The following is a 17,755-nucleotide window of genomic DNA, read 5'->3' as shown; positions in this document are numbered from 1 at the left end:
ATTACATGCCTATAAAAATTTGCATATGGGGGGGGGGGCTGGGAATATGGCCTAGGTAGAGTGCTTACCTAGCATACATGAAGCCCTGGGTTTGATTTCTTAGCACACATAAAACAGAAAAAGCCAGAAGTGGCACTGTGGCTTAAGTAGTAGTGTGATAACCTTGAGCAAAAAGAAGCCAGGTATAGTGGTCAGGCACTGAGTTCAAGCCCCAGGACTGCCCCCCCCCAAAAAAAATTGTATATGGGGCTGGGAAGGTGGCTTAGTGGTGGAGTGCTTGCCTAATATGTATGAGGCCCTGGGTTCAGTTCCTTGGTACCACATAAACAAAAAATAAAATAAAAATTTAAAAATGTATACAGTAAGGCAGGCACTGATGGCTCATACCTATAGTCCTAGCTACTCAGGACCCTGAAATATGAGGATCACGGTGCAAGGCCAGCCTGGGCAAGAAAGTTTGTGAGACTTTTATCTCCAATTAACCACCAGAAATAGAGCTGTGGCTCAAAGTGGTAGAACACTAGCCTTGAGCAAAATAAAGGCTTAGGGGCAATGCCCAGGGCCTGAGTTCAAGCCCCATAACTGACAAAAAAAAAAAAAAAAAGAATTTGTATACAGGGGCATTGATAAAGACACATATGAATGTCTTCCTCTTCTTGTATACTTACTTATGTATGTACAATACCCATCTGTGTCTTCCATTTGAGAAAATACAGATGGAGTGATAAGTATAACCAGTACCTCAAAAAATTATCAATGAGAACCAGTATGGCCCTGAGCAGGAAACACCCTTTAGAAAAACCAGTGATGCTTAAAGGAAAACCTTAAGGCCATGACCTGTGCCCTGAAACATGTGGTAATAATGTGTTCCATTGAGCATACTATGACCCATACTCCGTTCTTGCTGTTTGAGGAATGTTTCATGGGCCTATCACTGGCAAAGCAAAAGAAAGAAATGCAAAGCAGGTGTACTAACAGACATTTCATTATAACATCTATGAAAGCCTTCAAGATTCTAGGCTACTCAATCTTCACACATATCAGGAAATCATGTTTGTCGTATAAATACAGAAAATATATAAATATGTATTGTTTGCATTGTAGTCATCACTTTTAGCATTTCTTCTGGAGCTTATTTAAAGGAAGACTATTTCTCCTTTATGTGTCATAATCATACCTTGCCTTCCCAATCTGCTGAATATCTGCTGAAATTTGCGCTATCAAGGCTAAGTAATTACATTGATGTTTTGCAGTCTTTAGTGTATACATATTATATTGTCTGATGATCGAAAAGTTCTTCTCCCTACTTTTCTGCTTTTTAAAGGAATATCTAAGCGCTATCCAAAGAAGAATTTATCATGAAGAATCTGAAATGAAAAAAGAAGCTGTTGTCTTTGATAATGAATATTTCTGAAAGATGCAACAGCCTTTGGCTAGTTTGGTAGCTGGATTGATTCATGTGTGCTTCAGCATTGTTCAGTAAACTTTAAAGAAACTGAAACACCAAATGAAAATGAAAAGACAACCTAGAAAAATTTATGAAATGCAGCAAAAGCCACTATCAGAGGGAAATGTTTAGTTATACGTATCTACATTGATAAGAAAGCAAGCCAGCCAGGCTCAGTAATGTTCATGTGAAATTGCAACTACTTAGGAGACTGAGGGAGGACAGTTGCCAATTTGAGGCCAATTTAGGCATCATAGCAAGAACCCATCTCAGGGGCAGAGAATAAGCTCCCCAAGTTAGTAACCTAAGTTTAAGTTTAAGAAACTAGAAAGAAAAGAACAACCAGCACTCAGGAGGCTGAGGCAGGAGCATCAGTGGCTATACAAGACCTTGTCTCAGAAAGAGGAGACTTGGTGACTCTGAAAAGATCAACAAAAGCCAGGAATATGGCCTAGTGGCAAGAGTGCTTGGCCTCTTATACATGAAGCCCTGGGTTCCCCAGCACTACATATACAGAAAATGGCCAGAAGTGGCGCTGTGGCTCAAGTGGCAGAGTGCTAGCCTTGAGCAAAAGGACTCCAGGGACAGTGCTCAGGCCTAGTTAAAGGCCCACGGCTGGCAAAAAAAAAAAAAAAAAAAAGAGCAACAAAAATGACAAGCTTTTAGCTAACTTAATTAAGAGAAAAAGAACAGTCAAGCTACTATATTGCAAATGAAAATGGGAGGCATTGTCTCTGACTCTACAGAGATAAAAGCAATAAAGGAATACAAGGAACAATTGTATTCCAACATTTAATCTTGGAAATGTATGTGTTCCTAAAAAGCACACACATACTACCAAATGTGGCTCAAGAAGAAACAAAATCTAAACACAGCAAAAATAAAAAGATAGAATCACTAATAAGTAGTCTCTTGGGGCTGGGAATATGGCCTAGTGGCAAGAGTGCTTGCCTCGTATACATGAGGCCCTGGGTTCGATTCCTCAGCACCACATACACAGAAAATGGCCAGAAGTGGTGCTGTGGCTCAGGTGGCAGAGTGCTAGCATTGAGCAAAAAAGAAGCCAGGGACAGTGCTCAGGCCCTGAGTTCATGGCCTAGGACTTCCCCCCCCCCCAAAAAAAAATAAGTAGTCTCTTAAGAAAAGTGAAGAACCAAATGGCTTCACTAGTGAATTTTCTAATCATTTAGGACAGATTCCTAACTCATTGCTGTTGACTGCGATAAACTGTTATCAGAGCCAAAGATACCACAATAAAAAGGGAGCCTTATTTTTCCAGTTTGAAGACCTATCATAAAACTACAGTAATCAAAATAGTGCGGTACTCTCATTAGGTAAATATATAAACTAATGAGATAACGCTGAGAGTCTATAAATAGCTGAAACTATCAATTATTTTCAAAGAAGATGCTAAGACCACTGAATATGAAAATAGTATTCTTCTCAACAAGTGGTGCTGAGACAACTAGATAGGCATATGAAGTTGGATTCTTTCTCTGTACCAAAAATAAAATGAACTCAAAGTTTACTGAAAACCTAAATCTAACAGATAAAGCTCTTGAGAAAATATAGTACTGTCATTCATTCATTCATTCATTCATTCATTCATTCATTCATTCATTTATTTATTTATTTATTTATTTATTTATTTATTTATTTGGACCTAGGACTTGAACTCTGTGCCTGGGCGCTGTCCTTGAGCTCTTTAGCTCACGACTAGTGCTGTATCACTTGATCCATGGTTTCACTTTCAGTTTTCTGGAGATAAAGAATCTCTTGGGCTTGCTTGCCTAGGTTGGTGTTGAACTGAGATCCTCAGATCTCAGCCTCCTGAGTAGCTAGGATTACTGGTATAAGCCACCAGTGCCCGGCTAGTGCTGTACCTTTTTTTTGTAAAGGTGATGTACCTCAGAGGGCACCAAGATGTACAGTGGCACTAAGGCACAAGGTTGGCACCAGAAAAGATAAAAAATAAAAACCAAAAAAATCAGCAAAATTGAAAACTTTTTTGTACCAAAGGACATAATTAAGGAAGTGAAAACCAACCATGGTGATACAGTAGTAATACCAGAAATCAAAGTAGCAATACCAGACGTGAAAGAAACCAGGTGCAAAAAGTTAGATATCGACCGATTGCTGCTGTAATCCTGTAATCCTAGCTACTCAAGAAGCTGAGATCTGAGGATCATGGTTCAAAGCAAGCTCGAGCAGGAAAGTCCGTGAGACTCTTATCTCCAATAAACTACTCAAAAAAAGCTAGAGGTGATTCTATGGCTCAAGTGGTAGAGCACTAGCCTTAAGAAAAAAGTTTAGGGACAGCACCCAGGCCAAGTACAAGACCAGCAAAAAAAAAAAAAAAAAAAAAGTTACATATCATATGATTAGATTTATATGAAATGCCCAGAATAGATAAATCCATAGTGAGATGAAGCAAGTTGATGTTCTCCAGGAGTTAGGGAGGGTAAAATGGGAAATTACTTGCTTAGTAGATGTGGAGGTATGGGAGTGTAGGAATAGGAGTGACTTTTTAATGGAGTTGTGCTTCCTTCTGGGGTGTTGAGAATATTCTGGAACTAGATAGTAATTGTGGCTGTACATCATGAATGTACTGAATTCCAGGTTTTATTTTTATTTTTATTTTTTTCAAATTTTTATTATCAAACTGATGTACAGAGAGGTTACAGTTTCATACGTTAGGCATTGGATACATTTCTTGTTGAATTCCAGGTTTTAAGAACTTAAATGGTTATTTGTTAAATAAATTCTACCTGGTGTTTTTTTTTTTTTTTTTGGCCAGTCCTGGGGCTTGGACTCAGGGCCTGAGCACTGTCCCTGGCTTCCTTTTGCTCAGCACTCTACCTCTTGAGCCACAGCGCCACTTCTGGCCATTTCCTGTATATGTGGTGCTGGGGAATTGAACCCAGGGCCTCATGTATAGGAGGCAAGCACTCTTGCCACTAGGCCATATCCCCAGCCCGTGGTTTGGTTTTTTTTTTAAAGTGGAAACTTAAAAAAAAAGGGGGGGGGGGAAGAGACTCATTTAAATGAGAGGTTTTGTTCTTGATTTTTGTAACAGTCCTCTGACTTGAACAGGGCCTAAGTGCTGTCCCTGAGCTTTTTTTGGCCCACGGCTGATGCTTTACCATTTAAGCCACAGCTCCGCTTCATCTTTTGGGGGGTTAATTAGAAAGTGAGTCTCATGGACTTTCCTGTCTGGGCTGAGTTTGAACCACAATGCTTAGATATCAGCTTCTAGAGACAGCAGCTAGATTTTCCAAAGTTCTGCTAAAATCACTGAGTAAAGTCCTGACTAAAGCTGAGGTTTATTTCTTTGTATATTTGTAATGCTTGGTGGTTGAAAAGAGAGCTACTAAGATTTTGTTGGTGGAAGTAAGGGATGTTAAGTATATGGTAGGAGGAAAATAAACATACTAGAGAAATCTCATCTCTTTTTACTTGAATGTCCTCCTGAGTGTAGTCTACACCCTTTTCTAATTCTCTTGACTTTCACATCTCTGGTCCCTTTTCATCTCAGTTGCCAGAAATCTTGGAGTGAAATCCTGCCAAACGAACCTTATTTGCTTTATGATGGGGTCACTGGGTTGAATAGGTTAGGGCTGCGGAATCTCTGAATTTCAGTGAAGCATTTGACAAAGTCTCATGATGTCACTGAAGCAAACCTCAGGGCTCCCTTCTCAGCCTTGTCATCTTGATGGATTTCCGTTAATCACATTTTTTATGCCTAGATGTTAGAAAGGCTATAACTGCATTGACAAACTTAGAATCTGAAAATGGTTCTAAGGAATGGATGATGTTTATGGACCAAATAGGACAAAATGAATTTTATCAGAGAAGCAAAGATTAACATTAGATCTTGCCATTAAGACCAACAAATACAAACTGAATAAACATAATATGGAAGGATAAAACAGAACACACAACAGCAGGAAGATCCATGAATTGTGACTGTTGTTAACCACCTGATGTGAGCTAGCACAAATGGGTAGAATAGGAAAAAGTACAGCATTATCTGGCTGTGTGATCACAAAAACTACTTTTAGCGAAAACCAGGTCACTGCTTTTCAGAAATATTGTTGATAGGGCTGGGAATATGGCTTAGCAGTAGAGTGCTTGCCTTGTATGCATGATGAAGCCTTGGGCTCAATTCCTCAGCACCACATAAAACAGAAAAAAGCCAGCAAAAAGAAGCCAGGGATAGTGATCAGGCCCTGAGTCCAAGACCTGGACTGGCAAAAAAAAAAAAAAATGTTGTTGATAATTAAAATGGGATCACATAGTTACTAAAATATAATTCAGTCCTAAGATTCATGAGTATCCATAATTAGTAAAAAGTGGGCAAGGATAGGGTGGAGACTATAGGCACTGAAACCAATGGTCCAATTGAATTCAAAAAGTACTTTTGGGGTGCTTCTTGGGTTTAACACATTGCTGAAGGTCCTTTAAAGTAATTCGGAAATGGTGAAATTTCCAGGTTTAAGATAGTATCAGCAGGAAGATGACTTATTTCTTTGGCCTTGTTTTGTAGTCTAGTCTCCTAAGACAAGATCTAGGACTTGGGAGTCCAGCACAGCTGTCTTCTTCGGGTAAACCTGGTACACCGTACTACTTCTCAGCAACAAGCTCCAGGAGAAGACCACTCCATGACTCTGTAGCCCTAGGTGAGTCCATCAAACAAATGTTTCTGTTCTTTTTTCTTTTAATTAGAAGGTCTAGTAAAAGGGAAAAAATACAGAAGGTTATTTTGAACAAAATATAATTAAAATTAGAAAAGGTGTAGGATACAGTCTGTGCATTTGTTACCCCTGACCAGTTCCAAAACACCACTGCACAGGAAACCTTGTATAATATTAGGCCCTCTTTTTTTTTTTTCAAATTTTTATAATCAAACTGATACACAGAGAGGTTGCAGTTTCATATGTTAGGCATTGGATACATTTCTTGTACTGTTTGTTACCTCATCCCTCATTCCCCACTCCCTCCTCCCTCCTTTCCCTTTCCCCCCATGAGGTGTTCAGTTCACTTACACCAAACAGTTTTGCAAGTATTGCTTTTGTAGTTGTTTGTCTTTTTTTTACCCTGTGTCTCTCAATTTTGGTATTCCCTTTCAATTTCCTAGTTCTAATACCAGTATAGACGGTTTCCAATATACTCAGATAAGATTACAGAGATAGTGTAGATAAAACCACAGGAAGGTGATACAAGAACATCATCAATAGTAGAAGCTACAGATACACATGGGACGTTGAAAGTAGTTACAACTGTGATATAACAATCGTTTCCATATATTAGGCCCTCTTACCCTCTATTCTTTTGTGGCTTTTTTCTTCTCCTTCTCCCTTTCCCCTTCCTCCTCTGCTCTCAGATCTCAGCCTCCTTTGTAGCTAGGATTACAGGCTTGAGCCACCAACTGGCTTGGCTTTTTTCTCTTACATATAGCCCAACTATATACCAGTGTGTTTTGTGTTGCTGCTTACAGCAAACCTCACATGTTCACTGACACCTTATCCAATCAGAGTTTTTGGTGATTCCACCCAAAGACCTTGTTTATTTAAGCATAAGTCAGCTTCTAAAATTACCTACTAAAAGAAAGTATGTAATAGCTACAAATACTTGTTGACTGCTTTCAATTTATATGTGAAATATTTAGGGTGAAATATTTCCTGTCCCTAGGTTTAAACTCTTGAAGGTTGTATAAAAGGCATGTGAGGGATTTGTCAAATACAGTGATTAAAAACTCTTGATTAGATGTATCCACTTCTCAGTATGTATTGTGGGAGATTCAGAATATGTGCATGCTATTAAGATTCAGTCCTATCAGTTTAGACAGGTATTGAAAAAATGATTATGAGTAAATACATTTCTTCATTTCCACTCTGATTTTCCACTTGATGACTTAGTCAAGGTAGGAACATTGTTTGGAGTGTAGATATAGCAGTGTTACTCTAGGAAAACATCTTGTTCAAATGATAGGTATACATATAACACAAAAGGCACTAGTACCGTCATTATTCCTATTACTTAATATCACTAAAATTTCAAAAGGAAAACATCAACTATGCAAGTAACTGGGAAAGATTAGATTTCACAAAATTCTAGACTTAAAATTCAAGTTGCCTGTAAATTAAAACTTATATCTTCTTTGTTTTCATTTTGGTTGTGATATAAATATTACTGATCATCTCCTCCATTCTAGGTATGGCACTATACATAGCACATCTTTTCAGAAGCTTTATGGGGTTGTAATGTTTACCTCAACTTAGAAATGAGGAGCCAAGGTGTCAAGAAACATAATTTAGCCTGGGCTAAATGGAAAGTGTGGTCATTCTCTTTATACTTGAGGAGACCCATCAGTCTTTCCATGTGAATATTATTTAACAGATTACTATTAACATTGTCCATTGTTATGTGTTAGCCATTTTTCTTGGCGCTGAAGTCATTGAAGAACTTCAGAGATCTGTCCTTAACTCAATATTTTCTGGAACCATTTAGGTTTTAGGAAATCAACATTTACTAGTTATCTCGTTTATAGTCATTTTACTCTACATTTTAACAGAACAATAATAATGGCTGAAATTTGTCAAATGCCACGTACTGCACTGAGCCACATTTCATGTATCATCCCAATGCAGAAGATACTTAGTAGAGGAGGTGTTCACCCATTATTCCTCTGAGGGAATGGGAGCTCGTAAAGGTTAAAAAATAATCTCTCCTGGCTCACATAGCTGCTGCGGGGTGGAGCTGAAATTTTAGTTCAGTTTACTCTTAAAGCCTCCCAAAAGTGAACTGTGAATCCCAGGCTTATGGTTTAGAAACAGTCATTTCATATGTGATTTTGTAGTTAGTGCTTAGATTGTGTAGTAGCAGACAATTGTAGTACAGATACAAAAGAAAAAAATATTCACATGGAAGAACAGCTTTTTCTAGAAATGGAGTGTTGAGCTCCAGACTGTAGGAGCTATGCAGCGGGGAGGTGTGTGTGTGTGTGTGTGTGTGTGTGTGTGTGTGTGTGTGTGTGTGTGTGTGTGTGTGTGTGTGTGTGTGTGTGTGTGTGTGTGTGTGTGTGTGTGTGTGTGTGTGTGTGTGTGTGTGTGTGTGTGTGTGTGTGTGTGTTGTTTTAAATAAAGTGTGTGTGTGTGTGTGTGTGTGTGTGTTGTTTTAAATAAAGTGGGGCTTTTGCCCAAGGAGTGCATATTCCTTGTGAGGAGGTGGGCCGCAGAATCATTTCACAAAGAACAAAGATTTTTGCCTTTCATTTTACAAATATAGAGTGTGCCAGATGTTGTTTATCTTTGGCACTTCTGTTATAAGGAAATATAGGCTGCCTCTTGGGGTAGGGACATAGATGCTAATGAATGCTTTTCCTCTTTTTATTGTATAATATTTTTCCACATGCTACTTATAAAGTTGCTTTTTTAGCTTTACAGCCTCCTGGGATACTCACTGTAGAGAATTCCCAGCCCGGATTTAAATGAGTTTCATTCTTTCTAAAACTGCATGTTTTATTATGTTGTATCATTTATGGCCCAGGAAAATACTCTGCTTGTATAATTCTCTCTTTTTTTATAGTCTTCAAAAATATTGGACTTTACATCAGTTTTTTCATGTGTTCTCTCTCCCTAGTAGTGACCCCTCTGAAAATCCTGAATTAGATCTATTATTCATGTAAGAATGGGAAACAGTGCTTGTCACTTGAATTTGTAATAAATAACATGGACAGATTTTAAAATCTGTAGATAAATAGAAGCTGGTTAAACATATGAAAATATTCATGCTTAGAAAGAAACATACTTTAGTGAGGTATAAGAAATATGAACATTTCTAGGGCAAATTGCACACAGATTGTTCAAGTTACATTTTTAACCACATATAACTAAAACTCTGTTGATACTAAATGGCATTGTGTCATGTCTGTCCATATTTTCCTGGTTTATATAGCATCTCTTAACATTGTTATATATACCAATTTTTCATTCCTTAAACTTTATCTCAAAGTTTTAGCATAATTGTAACATACTATTGGCTTTTAACTATTTTAGAGTTTTACATATCCTTTTAGGGCTGGAAATGTGGCTTAATGGTAGAGTACTTGCCTAGCATGCACGAAGCCCGGGGTTCTATTCCTCAGCACCATATATATATGTGCGTGTGTATATATATATATATATATATATATACACGTATATATGTATATATGTACATATATGTATATATGTATATATGTATATATACATATATATACATACATGTACATATATATGTACATATATATACATATATGTATATATATACATATATGTATATGTATATATATACATATATATTCATATATATATATATATATATATATATATATATATATATATATATATAAAACGGCCAGAAGTGGCGCTGTGGCTCAAGTGGCAGAGTGCTAGCCTTGAGCAAGAGAAGCCAGGGACAGTGCTCAGGCTAAGTCCAAGCCCCAGGACTCCCCCCCCCCCAAAAAAAAAGAATAAAATAAAAAATAAACATCCTTTTAAGCCTTATCTTATTTTTTACTTATCCATCTATTTTAGAGGTACTAGGATTTGAGCTCACAGGCTTGAGCTTGGTACACTGTTGTTCCACCACTTGAGCTATGCCTCCAGCTGTGGGGTTTTTTTTTTTGCTAATTTTTTGGCGATAGCATCTAGCAGACTCTTCTACTGGAAAAGGCTGACCTCAAACCTTGATCCAGACTGAGGTCTCCAGAGTAGCTAGGATTGCAGACATGGGTCACTGGTACCTGGCATAAATCTAATTCTTAGTACATTGCAGATACTAAGTTTGTCTCTCTGTTGAGGAAAGCATATTATTAACCTGTTGCACCAAGTGCCCCACTCCAGTGAAACTGAGATAAATTACATCAAATGTCTACTATAGCACCTGCCTCATAACAGGTTCTTAAATTCATTCTCCTCTCGTACATGCTTACTGGTTTGTTGTTTTCACCCTCGCTGTGCTTCATTTCCTGTTAAGAGGAACAGAGCTCCCATTCCTAGGTTTTCCTGCTTACTCTTAAGATGTTGGGGGGGGGCGGAGAGGAGACACTAGGGGGAAATATTTCCTATTGATTTAAAAGCTGAAGCTATTTTTCAACTTTTTTTCCTAGTATGATAAATATATATGTGGATGGAATACATTGTTGTTGTTTTTTATGTGCAGATCCTTTGCAAGCAAAGAAAGTAAGAAAGGTGCCTCCCGGTCTGCCTTCTTCTGTAAGTACTACCCTCCTCCTTTTGACTTGATGGTAAATAAATTGATGTCAAATGTTGAGTATTGCTTACTGCAAGGGAACATTCGATCAGTGCCAGTGGGCATACTTTACATAGAAACTGTTCACTGCTTAACAAAACCATTGATTGAGGTAAATCCACAGTTAATGTTGGGCTCCTAGACTTCTCAGCAGAGATTTGCAGCTAACTCATATGCTCCTACTCTTATGTCCCTGTCGTTTGAATTCCCCTCTTGGGAAGAGGACTGGGCCGGTAGCTGTCAAAGAAGATCTCCTGTACAGGTCTTTTGATGTTTAATTAGTCATTATGTTGCTGAACAGGAGGACAGACAGAGATTAATAGCTGAGAATCTTAGAAATTTACATTTGTAATAATCCCAATGGAGCTAAAGACATTAAGATTCGGAGGACATGTTCGGCTCAGCTTGCCTCAGTAGGACTGAGGTTATTAATATGCATAAATCACCAAGTCAGATGTTCCTGGTGAAACCCTTGTGGATTTTAAAGCCTTCATTAAGCTTTTCCTAACTTCAGCCTAGCATCAGGAAAGCTTTCAAGCAACTGGTTTGTTGATCCCACTTTGCTCAAAAATGTATCCTCTGAGGATAAAGGGCTTTGATAAAGGAGGTAGGGAAGGTTTGGTGGAGCAGTCATTAATGGCTGTGATAATCTAATGCTGTAGGAGTGTCTGTGCAATTAAATACACTTTTCTTTAAAGGAGTATTTGTAAATGAACCTCCATTGTGAATCTACCTACAGTTTAAAAACCTGGTGCAAGGAAGGATTGTAGTGTTTTCTTTTTTTCCCCTCCCTTTACTTGGAACAAATAGGGAGCAGGGCTTTGGATAGAGGCTCCTTGCCTTATAGGGTACATCTCTTTGTTGTGTAAATAGATGTTGGGCTTTTATTTGGCAGTACTTAACACATGGGCGCAGGTGCTGGGGGATGAGTCACAGCTCAGGGAAGTAGAGACTGAATGGAATATCAGGCTTGGCAACTGGTAATCTAGAAGGAACAGCCTGGGTCTGAAGCTTTTTCTTTTTTGTTGAGGCTAAAGTAGAGATATCATCTTTTTGGGTTTTTGCTTTCCTTGGTTCCTATGTTCTTTCCGCCTTCTTTTCCCTGTGACACGTGAAAAGTCGAATTTGAAATCCTCTTTGAAACTCACTTCCAGATGGAAAGTTTTACTCAGCCTATAGGGCAGCTGTGCTCAGAACCTGTAGCCTACCTGGAAGGTTGGATTGCAGCTGCAGGCATTCTTAAAAGCTTTTGCTTGCATAAGCACTTGGGCCCACTAGAGGCTGAATAGCTGCTTGATAAACAAAATGAACACAATGCCTCCAGTCATTATTCCCGAAGACAGGAATATTTTTTTCAGCAGCAGCTAAAAATAGTTGGGCAATTTACATTTTAACAGTTGTGTGCTATGCAAGGGTAGGTGGTTCCACCATGTAACAGATGATTTCTGTTAGGTTAACAGAAATCATATTAAAACTGGCAGAACCGTTAGCACATGGTAAAGTGAAATTTCGTATAATTTATGACTACAATTCTGTGAGGGTAATGAAAGTTTAATTACAGATTAATATTAGTAGGACTGCACAGGTTAAAAAAAAGATTAGTAGGTGAAAATTTTATCTCATTTCTTTATAACCTGACAGTTTAAAAAAACAAAGCAAAACACAGTAGGGCTGGAAGTGTGACTTAGCGGTAGAGTGCTTGCCTTGCATGCACGAAGCCCTGGGTTCAATTCCTCAGCACCACATAAACAGAAAAAAGCTGGAAATGGTGCTGTGGCTCATGTGGTAAAGTGCTAGCCTTGAGCAAAAGGAAACCAGGGACAGTGCTCAGGCCCTGAGTTCAAGCCCCAGGACAGGCAAAACAAAAACTGTATTTTCTGTTCTTTCTAGTTCTTTCCATTTTTAAAACAAAAGGGCAAGGTAGATAAACAGCATCACCAGTGTTCCTTACATTTGTAAATATAAGACTCACTACTCAGAAGTTGTTCTCTTATATTGTCCCTAGTGGCTAGGAGAAAAACAAACCTTGAAATTTTCTGAGACTTTGAGAACCACTAGAAATTTTTATTAGCCCAGCCTAATGTATTTCTCTAGCTGCCTTAGTACACACTAAATGTTAGGAAGAATATATATATGTGGCTAGACATGGTGGAACATGCCTGAAATCCTAGCCACTGGGACTATTGTAAGTTTGAGGCTAGTAGGCTACATAGCACTTTCATGGTGAGCCTGGGCCACAAAGAGACCATATCTCAACAAAAGGGGAAATAGAATGTAGCTCAGTGTTAGAATATTTGCCTGACATATACAAGACTCTGGGTTCCATCCCCAACGTTGCAAAACATAATATGTAAAGTGTGTGCATGTATAAAATTGATTTTAGTTTAGTAGATTTCATAAAGTATATTTTAGGTTAAAAGTTATTTTGAAATCTCAGGTTTTTAAAAGAGAAACTTTTTTTAAATTTTGATAAATAATAGCAAACAAACTCAGAATTTTTATGGTTACATCAATTTTCCTTCTCATTTCTAAAATAAGTGAGGATTTTTTAAGTTACAGTTTTCTATGGGATCCTTTCACTGAAAAATGGGCAATTTATGAACTTATGTTGCAAATTGTTAAAGAAAATGAGTACATAAATAAAAATAGAATAAGTATATTTTATGACTTCAGTAATAACATACTTCCCAAGCTAAAAATTTGATAGTAGCATTCAGATTATTTGAATAATTTGTTGCTTGTTCAATGATCTGTAAAATAAATGTTCCCTTTACTAAAGAAAATGGAAAACAGTCTCTTGTACTTTTAATGCTACTACATACAATAATAGGCAGACTTACTTAACATGCAGACTATTAGTCCTGTTGTTGTTCTCTGCACAATGGGGTGGTGCTTACGGTGCTTGTTTTGTGGATGAAGATCTACTGAGCAAGACAGCATTAGTGTGTGCGAGTGCCAGTCCTGGGGCTCAAACTCAGGGCCTGGACTCTGTCCCTGAGCTTCTTTTGCTCAAGGCTAGCACTCTACTGCTTGAGCCACAGGGTCACTTCTGGCTTTTTCTGAGATTAATTACAGATAAGAGTCTCATGGATTTCTCTGCCTGGGCTGCCTTCAAATTGTGATCCTTAGATCTCCACCTCCTGGGTAGCTAGGATTACAGGCGTTGAGCCATCATCACTCAGGTGGTTGGACATTTTTGTGGCCCTCTGAAACATTTTAGATGGAAAGCACTTTGTCCTTTTTTTTTTCTTCTGGTGGGTCCTGGTTGGACCTAGGCACTTTCCCCTGTGCTCTTTTACTCAAGGTAGTGCTCTACCACTTGAGCCACAGCACCATTTTCAGTTTCCTGGTGGTTATTTTGAGATAAGAGTCTGAAAGACTTTTCTGCCTAGGCTGGCTTTGAGCCATTATCCTCAAATTTCAGCCTACTGAGTAGCTAGGCTTACAGGCCACCAGTGCCCAGCTCTTTGTTTCTTAACTTGGTATATAGATTTTTAAACACGGAGGGCTGTTTTTTTCTTTTTTGTCTGTTATGTTATATGCTATGTTAAGTCTTTCACATAAAGTAGCTACTGAGATAAACTCCAGAATGCCTCAAATTTTGGTACCCAAAGTACCCATGTTCTTGTCCCACCTATAGCATTTGAAAACATCTTCTCAGGGGGCTGGGGATATGGCCTAGTGGCAAGAGCGCTTGCCTCGTATACATGAGGCCCTGGGTTCTATTCCCCAGCACCACATATACAGAAAATGGCCAGAAGCGGCGCTGTGGCTCAAGTGGCAGAGTGCTAGCCTTGAGCAAAAAGAAGCTAGGGACAGTGCTCAGACCCTGAGTCCAAGCCCCAGGACTGGCCAAAAAAAAAAGAAAAGAAAACATCTTCTCAAATTTGACTTTGTATCAAAATAATGTCTTACTGAGTTCTGAGTGTAATTATGTTTCTTAACCAAATGTTATGCTCTTCTTTTTTAGATGTTTATGTATTTCCCCATAAACCTGCTAGAATTTCTTATACTTTTAAAATGTTTTCTGTATTCCACCTGGAAATATTTTGTTTTCTGCCTCACCCCCCTCCCCCCCCACACACACATATACCCTCATTATTCTGAGGTAGATGGAACTACTTATACTTAGGCTCCACTTTTTCTTACTTTTTGGTAGACAGGTACAGAGTTTCCTGGTTTTAGAAATGCTAATTCTAGTCAGAAATCGGTTTCTTCCCTTCTCTCCCAAAACAATGGATTTTGTTTTATTGGGATTTTTTATTTTGCATTTTATTGAGATTATTGTTTTCAGTGCTGGAGATAAAACCCTCACTCACATGTTAGGCAACCACTTGTAGCAATGAGCTAGATACCCTTCTTGCTTTTTTGAAATTAATGTGACTTCTGAATTTGAAAATTTAAGGACACCTCTAGATAATTGGGGATGGATACCCTGAGATGGTCCCAAACCACAAAGACTGTGTCTAATAATATAGGCATTATCATTTTCATGGACATATCCAATAACCTGGGCTGTAAAGTAGAAGAGTTTAGATTATTAAATCCTGCCAGATATTTTTAATAGGAAAACTAAGGATATTTTAAATTGATTGCTAGCAGAATTTTCTGGAGCCAGTCCTACTAACTATGAATAAACGATTTCAAAAATAGCTCTCTGAAATAGCAAGGAATGCTGTCCAAGGTTAGAACTCTAGCGGCACTTGTCTCCCGTTTACCTATGAAAACGGCAAGATGGGCAGCAAGCAGAAATGCAAAGGAGTATTATGCTACCAAAGTCACTATTAAGCCAAGATAACACAGGGTTCCTAGACAATTATCCAACACTAATAATACCAGAAAGAAATCGGACGATTCTGGGGGTAAAATAGTATTTTCATGCCGCTTCAGCTCCAGCTGAGCTTGCTGAGGGAGCTGTCTAGTTCTGGAATGTGGGATGGATAGGCAGGCAAGCAGAGGGCACATTGCTACTGGGCATGGTTAGGCGTTTCTCACTTCTCACCATTTCATAAGCTGTGCTTGAAATACGCTGCAGTACAAAAATTGGCAAAGTGGTAAATGCATTGCTACTGAAAAGCGTCTGGCTTTGCAGGTTGCACTAAGCAGGAAGATCTTTGTCTTATGTAAAAGGAGACAGATCTGCAATTCATTCCAAACTTCGGTTCAGTTTACTCACTGAATGGAAGATTTTCTTCATATTTTACTAAGATGAAATAGCCACTGTTTATGTAGATAGTAGTCACTGTTGAGAACAGTGTCAGACTTGTATAAATATAAATAATCTTTTAATTCATACTTCTGAGATTTTGTTTTTGTGAACAGTAAGTTATGTCTTTGGTCTGATTTCAAGACAAAAAGCAAAGATGTGTAGCTAGGTTATCTTAGTGCACTTAAGCTTGCACCACTCACTGTCAAATGTGTTCAGCATTAGTAGAACTATGAAGTTTTATGGCTAGGGATGTTTCAGTTTCATTCTAAGTGAGGGAAGTAGTTTATATCCTAGGTAATTGGCTAACATGAAATTTGCTGTCACTGATACTTCTTTTGTTTAGTAGCAGTGATTTCACTTTGAAAAGTTATTTCTTGGGGCTGGGAATATGGCCTAGTGGCAAGAGTGCTTGTCTTGTATACATGAGGCCCTGGGTTCAATTCCCCAGCACCACATATACAGAAAATGGCCAGAAGTGGTTCTGTGGCTCAAGTGGTAGAGTGCTAGCCTTGAGCAAAAAGAAGCCAGGGACAGTGCTCAGGCCCTGAGTCCAAGGCCCAGGACTGGCGCACACACACACACACACACACACACACACACACAAAGTTATTTCTTATGCTTGTATCTTATTTCAGAGGGTAGTAATGGATGCTATATGCATATATTCATAAACTTTTAAGCATTTCAAAAATACTGCTAGTCCAGGATGACCCCCGGTTCCTTCTGTATCTTTGTTCCCTAGTAGATTTCAAACAAAGTAATGACCATTCAGAGTTCATAGTCTTTGAATTGATTGTAGTTGTTCAGCATTTAACCCAATATATCTGTAACTTGCCAACATTTTGTTAGTTTTCAAAAATAATTTGGTTCTGGAACTGAGAATGTACATATTCCTTTTTTTTTTTTTTAAATAAGTATTCTTCTGTGTGGTAGAGCAGGAATGGCAAACTTTCTCCAAAGGGCTCAATGTAGTAAATAGGTGCATTTTGTGGGCCAGGTTGTATCTGCTCCATGAATGATGGCAGCAGTAAATGATGAAACATGAATGGACACAGCTTGTTCCATTAAAACCTGGCCACAACTTTCTACCCTATACTGGATTCAGAGAAGACAAGTGTAGCCCCTTCATTGTTAAGGCCCTGACACCAGGCCAGCATTTATGTCCTGTCATACGCTCTCCAATGTTCCTTATTAAGGTGATAGCAGAGCCTCAACTCAACACAGGATGAGAGTCCATTTTTCAGAACTTCTGTTGGATTCAAGAGCCATGTCAGATAAGAAACTGCTCTACTTACTTACTCTAGATCTCTGTTGTCCAGTAATCTTTGTCCTTGTCCACCTCTCCTGTAAAACCTAAAGCTAATCTTCTCAGGAAGCTGAGGACTGAAGATCCCACTTCAAAGCCAATCCACGCAGGAGAGTTAATGAAACTAACATCTCCAATAAACTACCCCAAAACAAAACAAAAACCCTGCCAGAAGTACGGCTTCAGTGATAGAGTGCTAGCCTTAAGCAAAGAAGCTCAGAGACCCAGAGCCCAGGCCAAGAGTTCAAGCGCCATGACTGGCACCAAAACAAAACAGAATGACAAAAAACAACCCTAAAGTGAAGGTAGTTGCAAACAGGTTATTAAAACAGGTTATTTTTTCTAAATCACATGCCATTTAGACATAAAAACTTTATTAATTTTTTTCCATCCTTGAAAATTCACTAATGTTCATCTCTATAAGTTTAAGTGACTTTTACATGGTTTTTATATAATTCATTTAACATTTGTAAAGGCTACTATCAATAACAAATAGAAC

The 17,755-nt window shown here is 38.4% G+C and overlaps 1 protein-coding gene across 5 annotated transcripts in view; it reads left to right on the top strand.

The window, feature by feature from the left end:
* Positions 1 to 17,755, top strand: part of Tcf12 (transcription factor 12) — a 252,997-nt gene that overhangs the window by 171,063 nt on the left and 64,179 nt on the right. For all 5 annotated transcript variants that reach the window (XM_048332197.1, XM_048332195.1, XM_048332199.1 and 2 more), the window contains 2 exons: positions 5,994 to 6,126; positions 10,652 to 10,704. In XM_048332197.1, coding sequence (XP_048188154.1) covers positions 5,994 to 6,126; positions 10,652 to 10,704 — 186 coding nt within the window. The remainder of the gene's footprint in view (positions 1 to 5,993; positions 6,127 to 10,651; positions 10,705 to 17,755) is intronic.

The sequence above is a fragment of the Perognathus longimembris genome, chromosome 23 (genome assembly GCF_023159225.1).
Source record: "Perognathus longimembris pacificus isolate PPM17 chromosome 23, ASM2315922v1, whole genome shotgun sequence".
NCBI classification, from domain to species: domain Eukaryota; kingdom Metazoa; phylum Chordata; class Mammalia; order Rodentia; family Heteromyidae; genus Perognathus; species Perognathus longimembris.
Note: the sequence above shows the minus strand (reverse complement) of the source record. Positions and strands in the feature narration are given on the sequence as shown.